This window comes from Ctenopharyngodon idella, chromosome 16, assembly GCF_019924925.1.
Source record: "Ctenopharyngodon idella isolate HZGC_01 chromosome 16, HZGC01, whole genome shotgun sequence".
Taxonomy (NCBI): domain Eukaryota; kingdom Metazoa; phylum Chordata; class Actinopteri; order Cypriniformes; family Xenocyprididae; genus Ctenopharyngodon; species Ctenopharyngodon idella.
Genome location: NC_067235.1, coordinates 35,388,105 through 35,399,690, shown reverse-complemented (window position 1 = coordinate 35,399,690; position 11,586 = coordinate 35,388,105). Strand labels below are relative to the sequence as shown.

General features: G+C 36.6%; 2 protein-coding genes across 4 annotated transcripts in view; one reads left to right on the top strand and one right to left on the bottom strand.

The window, feature by feature from the left end:
* Nucleotides 1-900, top strand: part of LOC127497330 (5-azacytidine-induced protein 2-like) — a 14,127-nt gene extending 13,227 nt beyond the window's left edge. For both annotated transcript variants that reach the window (XM_051865744.1, XM_051865743.1), the window contains exon 8: nt 1-900. This exon is cut by the window's left edge. The gene's annotated coding sequence lies outside the window, so the exon portion shown is untranslated.
* Nucleotides 901-1,271: 371 nt separating this feature from the next.
* Nucleotides 1,272-8,384, bottom strand: LOC127497334 (COX assembly mitochondrial protein homolog). 2 transcript variants are annotated; one of them, XM_051865758.1, is made up of 4 exons: nt 8,218-8,384; nt 7,710-7,802; nt 2,767-2,857; nt 1,272-1,822 (listed from the first exon to the last, which is right to left on the bottom strand). In XM_051865758.1, the coding sequence occupies exons 1-4, from the start codon at nt 8,234-8,236 to the stop codon at nt 1,702-1,704; spliced, it is 324 nt and encodes a 107-aa protein (XP_051721718.1). In that variant the 5' UTR covers nt 8,237-8,384; the 3' UTR covers nt 1,272-1,701. The 2 variants fall into 2 exon arrangements, with proteins under 2 accessions (XP_051721718.1, XP_051721717.1); XM_051865757.1 differs by lacking the exons at nt 7,710-7,802; nt 8,218-8,384 and having other exon boundaries at nt 2,767-3,080.
* Nucleotides 8,385-11,586: the final 3,202 nt, after the last annotated feature.

Below are 11,586 nucleotides of genomic sequence, written 5' to 3'. Positions count from 1 at the left end.
TTATATAATTTTTAAATATTTAAACTTATTTATAGGGTTAGGGTTATTATATATATATATTACAGTATATATATGTGTGTGTGTGTATATATATATATATATATATATATGTAATAGTGTGTAATCTATTCATATATATCTATGGATATATATATGCTCTTGTGATTCTTTTGGACACTGATGTGGGAATCCTGTTTAAAGTCGGCGTGAAACAAGCCATTTTATTTCTGTGATCTGATGCGTTTCTGAGTGAAACTGAGGATTCATTGTGAAAACTTTTTATCATCTGATCTTTGAAATCTGATTTTATCCATCCGGAATTGATCAGATGTGAATTGTGAGAAGAGTTTCTTCTAAATCTTATGTGTTGATGAAGGATCACAAAAACAACGGCGTAGAATAACAAACACCGATGAATCAGCTTTGAGTTCATGTTTTATCAAATGCTTGTAAAGAATATATGGCCAAAATTATAATGCTAAATTGAGACAAACTGTTTTAATAATGTACAGCGGCTCAATAATGACAGACGAGATCACAGTAATGACTGCGTTTTGTCCTGTTTAAAGAAACACGTGAAGCACAAAGACGGTAAAGAATCTATTGTGTGTGTATAAAAACTACAGTACAGGCTCGACTGATGAAAGGAACTGGTTGTCTTGTGTTCAAAAGCTTGTAATGCATTTGCTAATTTGATTAATCTACAGAAAACCGTCACAGTCTTCATCTGCTGACGAGGGTTTGTGTTTCTGTGCCCTGGAAGGTTTTGAGTTTTGATTTGACATTGAACATGTTCCGCTTGACAGATATGTGAACCAAAATGCAATGTACAGTAGAGTATTTTTTAGGATTATAAATCCTGAAAAGTTTGTAAATATTCAATAAATGAATTCATGTGAACTTTTTTTGCTCAAGTCTGTGAAGATGTTAAAAAATTAGTTTTTTCTTTTTTTTGTAAATTCTGTAATTATTACATTTGAAGGATTTAATATACATTGTAATAGATTTAATTGTAAGTGATTTAGTGTTTATGACCCTCTGCACTAATTATAGAATGATTTCTGAAGGATCATGTGACACTGAAGACTGGAGTAATGATGCTGAAAATTCAGCTTTGATCACAGGAATAAATTACACTTTACTATATATTCACATAGAAAACAGCTGATTTACATTGGAATAATATTTCACAATTTTTACTGTATTTTGATCAAATAAATGCAGCCTTGGTGAGCAGAAGAGACTCTCAAAAACCCTTTCTGACCCCAAACTTATATTGAAAACATTATTTTATTATTAAACGTATAACATTGTCACCAATTATTTACATTAAAAAAAATCTTTTTAATTGGTTTTACAGTGCTAGAAACAATTACAGACACTCAAGATGTTGGAGATTCATTTCCTGAATGTGAAGCACAAACTCATTCATATACAATCACAATAACTCTGGAGTTGTATTTTAAAACAAAGAAACAAAAAACATTTGCTTTCACATGATGTGTCAGTAATTCCCCAGGGACGACACGCATCTGATGCGATTCAAAAAAATTCTCTATGAATTTTTATTAGGCTTTGGAGCTAGTGATGGTTTATAAGAGCTAATCATGAATATAAAGAGCAGATCCAGAGAACGTCCATCAGAAACAGCCAGCAGTCCCTCCAACGGCCAGAAATGACTTTCACGACTCCAGTGTCCGTCTACATGCTGGTGGGAAGCTTCTGCTTCCTGTTCTTGCCTGGAATCCCAGTCTGTTGAAACTCCTGTTTCTCTTTCAGATACTCCTGTTTGCACTCCTCGAAGAACGCAGGATCCTGGTAACTGTGAGAGTGAAGAACCGCCACAACAAACACATTCAAACACTTACAATAGTTGATGTTGCTTAAAGGATTAGTTCAGTTCAGAATGAAAATGTCCTGATAATTTACTCTCCTCCATGTCATCCAAGATGTTCATGTCTGTCTTTCTTCAGTGGAAAAGAAATGAAGGAAAACATTCCAGGATTTTTCTCCATATAGTGGACTTCACTGGGGTTCAACGGGTTGAAGGTCCAAATGTCAGTTTCAGTGCAGCTTCAAAGAGCTCTACATGATCCCAGACGAGGAACAAGAGTCTTATCTAGAGAAACCATCGGACATTTTCTAAAATAAATAAACATTATATACTTTTTAACCACAAATGCTCATCTTGCACTGCTCTGTGATGCTCCACGCATTACGTAACCCCAGTGAAGTCCACTATATGGAGAAAAATCCTGGAATATTTTCCTCAAAAACATTCATTTCTTTTCCACTGAAGAAAGAAAGACATGAACATCTTGGATGACATGTGAGGAAATTATCAGGACATTTTCATTCTGAACTAATCCTTTATCTAGTGTAGTTAACTAATGTTAGCGAATGAAACATTATTGTGAAGTGTTACTGAAATCATCTTGGTTTCAAGAATTTGATTAATATTTTCATGTTGCTGGAGGACAAATATCACTAATGTTTGAATTGCAAATATCATGAAGCAACCTGAATATTTCTGTTGTTATATCACGCCAAAAAAGGTCAAAATGCCAGATATTTTAAGAGACTTTGACACAATCACAAAAGTTTATTTTTGCAAAAAATGTATATTTTTTATGATCTCTGCTGGATGGTGACACCAACTAGACCATTTTGCCCTTAAAAATGTATCATAAAACCTCACATTTATTTTTTGAACACATGACTAGATCTGATGAAGTAAAACAGAGTATGAGGATGATGAAGGCTTACTGGCGCGTCAGACACTCCTTCAGTGCGGCGTTCTCTTCTCGACACTTGAACACCATGAAGAAGCCGGCGTCTTTACAGCAGCGGTTGAACACTGAAAACGACAGAAGAAAATCTTGAGTTTGAGTTTGTTTCTCTCTCAAAACCCACAGACTCAAATACTGGAGATCAATGGACTCAATCGAGCACAAATGAGCCTGATATTCCATTAAAACTTTGGAAAAATATTAATGTTTCAGTGTTTCTGAAAGAGTCTCTTCTGCTCATCATGGCTGCGTTTATTTGATCAAAAATACAGTAAAAATTGTAAAATATATTATTATAATGTAAAACAGCTGTTTTCTGTGTGAATACATAGTAAAGTGTAATTTATTCCTGAATTTTCAGCATCATTACTCCAGTCTTCAGTGTCACATGATCCTTCTGATATGATGATTTGATGCTCAATTATTATTGGTGATCAATTATTAATAATCAGTAATTTGATGATAATCAGAAATGTTTCTTGAGCATCAAATCATCATATCAGAATGATTTCTGAAGGATCATGTGACACTGAAGACTGGAGTAATGATGCTGAAAATTCAGGAATAAATTACACTTTACTATATATATTAACACAGAAAACAGCTGTTTTACATTATAATAATATATTTTACAATTTTTACTGTATTTTTGATCAAATAAATGCAGCCTTGATGAGCAGAAGAGACTTTTAAAACATTTAAAAATCTTAAACACGTGAAGTATCATGTGACCATGTTTGCGCTCTGTCGGTCAGACACTGACATCTGTGTAACACATGTTTGTCCTAAAAGCAGATGAAACTGTACATGAGACGCTGACTTGAATTCCTCTGAAGAAGCTTATTGAAATAAAGCAGAAGATGGCGTGAGCGTGTGAAAAGGCTGTTGAAGGGTTTGTTATCAGGGTCTTCTGTCAAGCATTAATTACGCCCCGCTCTCCCCCGACTCAAAGCTCCCAGAAAACATCATTGTAATTACTTGTCTCTGACTGATTATGGTCTATCATCTGTATGCAGAACAGATTGAGCAAAACCAATTCCAGAAAGCACAACCGTGAGACTAATCTAATACATATAAAGCTCATCTGACGCCTCGGATGCATAAACATGAAGCAGGACGGATGTTTCCACCAGAAACAGACCGACAACCGACGGAAAACACTGAACTAATCCAACAGGAAACTCACAAAAAACATTCATTTCACTAAAGACAATCAATATTAGTTGAACTTCCAGATACGCTTATGTTTTACCTCGCTTTACTCAATTTCAGCACTAAAATAAGTCATGAAACACAATGCATTTCAGTTTAGTCATTAAGAACCGGACGGATTGATTGGCTGATATGGTTTGGATTTCCTGTTTTAAAATGTTTCAGTGAATGTTCATTAAATATTGTGTAAAATTAGTATTTATTTAAATTTTGTGTACACATTCTTCAGTATCATTTTATTTTTATATATTTAATTCAGCAATTATTTTATTTAAATTCAGCAATTTCGTGTACACATTCTTCAATATTATTTTATATTTATATATTTAATTTAGCAATTTTTTATTTATTTAAATTCAGCAATTTTGTGTACATTCTTCACTATCATATCTCTCTATATATTTTTTAATATAAATCTATCTATATAAATATAAACTATCTATATTCATATAAACATTTTTTAAGGAATATCACACAAATTTCTTTCTATAATTAACTGTAAACATTAAACCTCTGTTGTGCAGCAAAAAAAAAAAAAAAATGAATTTGCCAAAAATTAAATTGTTCAAATTTCATGCGATTACATTTTTTAAAAAGTTAAATCATTAAAGTTTTATGCGTTCATTTGATTAGCACAGTTTTTGATTTACCATTGCTTTTGATTATTAAAATTAAATTAAAAACGGTCATAAAACCAGAACATTTTAAACAGAAAATTTGAGAATTTTGGAAAACATAAAATGTATATCATAGGGTCATACTTTATAATTTACACAAAACTGAATCAATTTTAGTTCATGACATTTAAATCGGCAACAATGTTCAAGTTATCGCAGAAAACCAGAACAGTTACTTTTTGAGTAAAAATAAATAAATAATAAAGTTACTTGCACAGTTAGTGAGCGGAAGCAGCTCATTAAAGGGACTGAGAGGTGGATCAAGTTTGATGAATGATTATAAAGACGAGCGTTATTTTCTCTGGAATAACGTGCTCTGATCAACACGTCCATGAACAGCATCAGATGAAACGTGAGTCGAGAGCATGTGGCAGTTCAACTGGCCTGAAACTCGTTCTGCAGAAGAAGCCGGCTCTTCTCGCTGTGGTCAGAGTAGAAGTAAAGCAGCGCTTTGATGGAGCTGTCAGGTCGTGTGCAAGAGCAGCCGCTGCACACCAGAACATGCAAACCTGCGGCCGAGGGCCGGGCAGAGGTGTGAAATCGATGAGCAAACTTCTGGAGGGGGTTTCCACGACACCATCAGGCGAGATGTGCAGGTGTGGAGAGAGACTACAGCGCTGGAGTACAAACAATCACAGAGACACAACAGAAGAGAAGAGCAGCGCGTGACGCCAGCGTGAGTGAGTGTGTGTGTGAGAGTGTGAGAGTGAGCAATCAAAGCAAACACACACATCAAACATGCATCTGCGCAACACGCTGCTTCTAAGACGCAGTTTCTTAATGCAATTTTTTAACAATCATTTCGAAATGTCTGCATGGTTTGAACTCATCATGACCGCTTAACGAGTTCACATGACATTCGATTCCCAAACCAAAAAGCTAATAATTAAGTAAATCGAATAGAACCTCATTTATTCATAGTGACGTATCTTATAAACTCACAATTAAAGTATGATATCTGTTGCTCTGCGTGTTTCAGAGTGAAGCGTGGCGTCTCTTCAGAGCAACTCGGTTCACTTTGTTTACATTCACAATTGCTTCATTTCCAACAAAATTCACCAACATTCTGCCAAAATAAAAACTCGAGGATTTGACGTGTTTTAAAGTGTTAGTTCACACAAAAATGAAACTTGTCATTAATTACTCACCTTCATGTCGTTCCACACCCGTAAGACCTTCGTTCATATTCAGAACACAAATTAAGATATTTTTGATGAAATCCAAGAGGTTTATGACTCAATATCTATAATCAACACTTTCAAGGTCCAAAAAGGTACTAAAGACATAGTTAAAACAGTCATGTGACTGCAGTGGTTCAACCTTAATGTTATGAAGAGATGAGAATACTTTTTGTGCGCAAAAACAAAACAAAAATAACCACTTTATTCAACAAATTCGTCTCTCCCCTGACGCAGGTGACGCAGTATCACAGTGAAGCTTCCGTGTTTGCATCTAAAAACCAAATCTGGTCACGTGATCAGCACGACGCATGCGTGTGATGCTGACGCAGGAGCCGGCCAATAATGAGCCGGCGTTCTGATGTAGAACCTGGAAGCGCTGGACGGAAACAACGTATGAGAATGACACAGAAGAGAAGAGATTGTTGAATAAAGTTGTTATTTTTGTTTTGTTTCTCGTCTCTTCATAACATTAAGGTTGAACCACTGCAGTCACATGACTGTTTTAACAATGTCTTTAGTACCTTTCTGGACCTTGAAAGTGTTGCTGTCTATGGACGAGTCATAAACCTCTCGGATTTCATCAAAAATATCTTAATTTGTGTTCTGAAGATGAACGAAGGTGTGTGGAACAACAATTATTAATAACAGAATTTTCATTTTTGGGTGAACTAACTCAAGGTGTGAATGTTTGGCAGTGAAGAATTGAAGACATAAATGTCACTGTTGTAGTAGGTGTAGTACACTGCTCGTAGGCGTTTGGTGGTTGCTGTAGGCAGGTGTGAAAACCTTCACAAGTAACTATTTCCATCAGCAGTCGAGTCTTTGCTCTCTGTCTCACTGCAGGAGAAATATCAGAGATTTTCATATGAAATGTCATATCGCAAATCTTCAAATAGCAAGATTAAATAAAAAGATTAGGCCAATCTGTTTACTTGTATGTCACGTGACCATTAACCAACATCAGAGAACCATGAACATGATATAAAAGTATTGAAATATTACCTTAAAATCTGAGGGGGACTTTTACATCTAACAAAAGTTTGTGAATCCATGAGCTTCAAAGAGCTCTACATGATCCCAGATGAGGAATAAGAGTCTTATCTAGAGAAACCATCGGACATTTTCTAAAAAAAATAACAATTATATACTTTTTAAGCACAAATGCTCGTCTTGCACTGCTCTGTGATGCTCCACGCATTACGTAATCATGTTGTAAAGGTCACGCGTGACGTAGGTGGAAGTACCGCGGTAGGGCGAAAAACTCCATCTCATTATTTGTATTGTAATTTATTATTAAATACCAAAAACTTTTGATTACAAAAATGTTTATTTTGAGGTTTTAACTTTGTTTTTACTCTCATTGCAATCTCATTCTTAATCATCACTGATGATTACATAAATACGAGCTGCGAGTTGAGTCTTTTGTTTCAAAAATAACTGTTGTGTAGATATTTGGAAAATAAAACTATATGTGTGTGTTTATATATCTCAGCGAGGCGTCACACACACGTGACGGTTCACTCGAGGTGATGCTGCCCGTGTAGACAGCAGACAGCGAGATGTTCACTACATCAGAGGCCAGCGGCTTCTTCTGACCCGTCACCTACTCTCTGCACGTTCAGAACTCACTGATCAAGAGGAAACCCGAGCTGGAGATGATGTCATGCGCAGGGGTCACGGGTGGCTCACTTCCTGCTGCCATCTGCGCTTCAGTGTTAAAGGGTTAGTTCACTCAAAGATGAAAGTATCAGTTGCTCTCCCGCATCAGTTGTTCACCCAAAACTGAATGAACTATGACCTTACGGGTTTGGAACGAGAGTAAATGATGACAGAATGTAAACCCGTCGTACCATCCACATGCTGGACGCATCTCTCCTTGGCTTTCTCCCGCATCATCTTGGGAATCAACACGTCTTTCTCCACGTGCCTCAGGTGCGGCTCCTCTGTGGAGTCAAAAATAATCATGTTCATATGAATGAAAACATTGTCAATGATCAATAATCATGTTCATATGAATGAAAACATTCAGTCAATGATCAAATCCTAACAGACACTTCACTGAATCTCGTGACTGACAATGAAGTGACAGCTGTACAAACCCTAGAAGAGTCATTTGATTCATTCATGTTAAATGATTCATTCAGAATAACTCCTGATGCCACAGTCTGTATCTACAAACGATCAAAAACCTATAAAATGCTTTTAATGTAACAAATACATGACATTTCTTGCATCTATAAGCGCGTATAATGATCTGGGAACAGTGTTGTGTAGTTGTAGTGTTGTGAGGTAATACAGCTGACATTTATACACACATCCATAACAAACATTCCGCCGGAAATTAAAATGTTCCTGTACCTGCTTTAGACGGCTCCATTTACACTTCAGTTACTGATACTAATTACTAGAATTTTTACTGTTATAAAACATTAATCTGTGTCCAATGTCACCCTCTGCGCAGCATGTTTAGCGCGAGACTGTTTCAGCCACTTCCGGTGACGACACCAGCACGAGCCACTTGAAAGTCTGGTCATTGTAGTTCTGCGGTGCTCAGAATGAACTACACACCGTCACGACTGAACTCTGAGTGATCATTTGTAGTTCGAGACACAAATTTGGCTGGTGAAATAAGGGGAAATATTTATAATAATAATAATTAAAGTTACACCATGTCGTAATTACCGTTATTTCATTCTATATATATATATATATATATATATATATATATATGTGTGTGTGTGTGTGTGTGTGTGTGTGTGCTTGTTTTCATGATTTATGAAGATACAAATTTGTATAAAGACATGGGTATTACTCTGGTATTACGACTTTAACATCAAATATGAGGACATTTCATTTATTTAAAATAGCTTTAAAAACATACTAAACAATGTTTTATTAAAAATGGAAAAATGCAGACAGTTTTCTGTGATGGGTAGAGTTAGGGGTAGAGCTAGTGTAGGGGGAGAGAATGTACAGTTTGTACAGTATAAAAACCATTACGCCTATGGAGAGTCCTCACTAAGATAGCAAAACAAACCTGTGTGTGTGTGTGTGTGTGTGTGTGTGTGTGTGTGTGTGTGTGTGTGTGTGTGCGTGTGCAGAAACACAAAACTGAATTTAAATAAATCCAAATATTTTCAGTAAGGACACAATAAATATAAATAAATCATAGTTGAAACGGCTTCAAAATGGTAACGAAACGGTCACTTCATAATTTTTAATCACAAACTGAAATGCAGTATTGCTACAGAAGCTGACTACTGTGTGTGTTTCATATTTTCGAGGGTCTAAATCATCTGGATCTCAGCTCGATTTTCCAGCAGTTTTAAGGTCACAGAAGAATGTACGAGAATAGGAATATAACCTGAATTCTGGAAATGTTGGGACGTTTTTTAAATTTGAATAAAATGAAAACTAAAAGACTTTCAAATCACATGAGCCAATATTTAATTCACAATAGATCATAGATAACATAACAAATGTTTAAACTGAGAAATTTTACACTTTTATCCACTAAATGAGCTCATTTCAAATGTGATGCCTGCTATAGGTCTCAAAATAGTTGGCACGGGGGCAACAAATAGCTGAAAAAGCAAGAAATTTTGAAAAGATTCAGCTGGGAGAACATCTAGAAACTAATTAAGTTAATTGATATCAGGTCTGTAACATGATTAGCTATAAAAGGGATGTCTTAGAGAGGCAGAGTCTCTCAGAAGTTAAGATGGGCACAGCTGTGAAACAGTGCGTAAAAAGATTTTTACGGAATACTTTAAAAATGTTCCTCAACGACAAATTGCAAATCTCATAATCTACAGTGCATAACATCATCAAAAGATTCAGAGAAACTGGAGAAATCTCTGTGCGTACGGGACAAAGCCGAAGACCTTTATTGGGTGGCCGTGGTCTTCGGGCCCTCAGACGACACTGCATCACTCATCGGCATGATTGCGTCAATGACATTACTAAATGGGCCCAGGAATACTTCCAGAAACCACTGTCTGTAAACACAATCCACCGTGCCATCTGCAGATGCCAACTAAAGCTCTATCATGCTAAAAGGAAGCCATATGTGAACATGGTCCAGAAGCGCCGTCGTGTCCTGTGGGCCAAGGCTCATTTAAAATGGACTGTTTCAAAGTGGGTCAGACGAGTCCAAATTTGACATTCTTGTTGGAAATCACGGACGCCGTGTCCTCCGGGCTAAAGAGGAGGGAGACCTTCCAGCGTGTTATCAGCATTCAGTTCAAAAGCCAGCATCTCTGATGGTATGGAGGTGCATAAGTGCATACGGTATGGGCAGCTTGCATGTTTTGGAAGACACTATGAATGCTGAAAGGTATATAAAGGTTTCCAGACGACATCTATTTCAGGGAAGGCCTTGTGTATTTCAGTAGGACAATGCAAAACCACATACTGCAGCTATTACAACAGCATGGCTTCATCGTAGAAGAGTCCGGGTGCTGAATTGGCCTGCCTGCAGTCCAGATCTTTCACCTATAGAGAAAAATACGTCAAAGAAGACCACAAACTCTTCAGCAGCTGGAAACCTATATCAGGCAAGAATGGGACCAAATTCCAACACCAAAACTCCAGAAACTCATAACCTCCATGCCCAGACGTCTTCAAACTGTTTTGAAAAGAAGAGGAGATGCTACACCATGGTAAACATGCAACCGTCCCAACTATTTTGAGACCTGTAGCAGGCATCAGATTTGAAATGAGCTCATTTTGTGGATAAAAATTGTAAAATTTCTCCCTTTAAACATTTATGTTATCTATGTTCTATACAATAAAATATTGGCTCATGTGATTTGAAAGTCTTTTAGTTTTCATTTTATTCAAATTTAAAAAAAGTCCCAACATTTCTGGAATTCATGTTGTAAGAAATGTTATGAAAATGTGCTTCTGTAGACTGGAATAAGCGTGTGTTAACACCTGTTGTAGTGCGTTACCTGCCGTGAGCGTGCCATTCTCACATCACAGCTTTAATGTCTAATCCAGTTGTGCAACAGCAGGTGAGACACACCGCAGGTCTGTCACTGGATGTCTGTTTCTGCTGTAAACACGTCTTTGCTGCTGAATTTCCCACACTAGTTTAAAGCTCATGTAGCGGTTAGAAACATCTAAGAGCGTCTCATTGCCATCAGACAGACCAAACCACACACACACAGCTCCTCACCTCAAAGACAATCAACAGAGAATCTCATCAAACAAAGGACACGCACATGCAAGTGAGTCCCACACATTAACATACATGTGAAGAAAGAGACGCACTGGAGCCAAGAGAGACAGTGATTTCACCAGAAAGATGTTCTAAGAATAAAAATGTTCCAGTTTTTTACATTAAAAGAAAAGTGAACGTTAAGGGAACATTCCATTGTATAAATAATGTTTTATGAGAACATTATTAAAGACCAGGTAACTCTGAACCAATGTTCTATTAACGTTACTGGAAGAACGTTTGTTCATAACTTTGAGAGAACCTTGACAGAACGTTCTGAGAACGCTTCCAGTGAGCTGAGATGCTATTACTTCAACACCTTTAACGAGGGATGAAAGGAGGATTCAGAGTGAATTCACAAGTTTTGGTTTGTTTTTTATTCCCCTGCTGCAAAATGATAAAACATTCTTAAGACATTTTCACCTCTTGCTATTTTTGTGCAGCCTGATGAAGACAAACAAACAGCTGATGTTACGTGACCGCTTTTATCGTTGTTCATCTTGTTG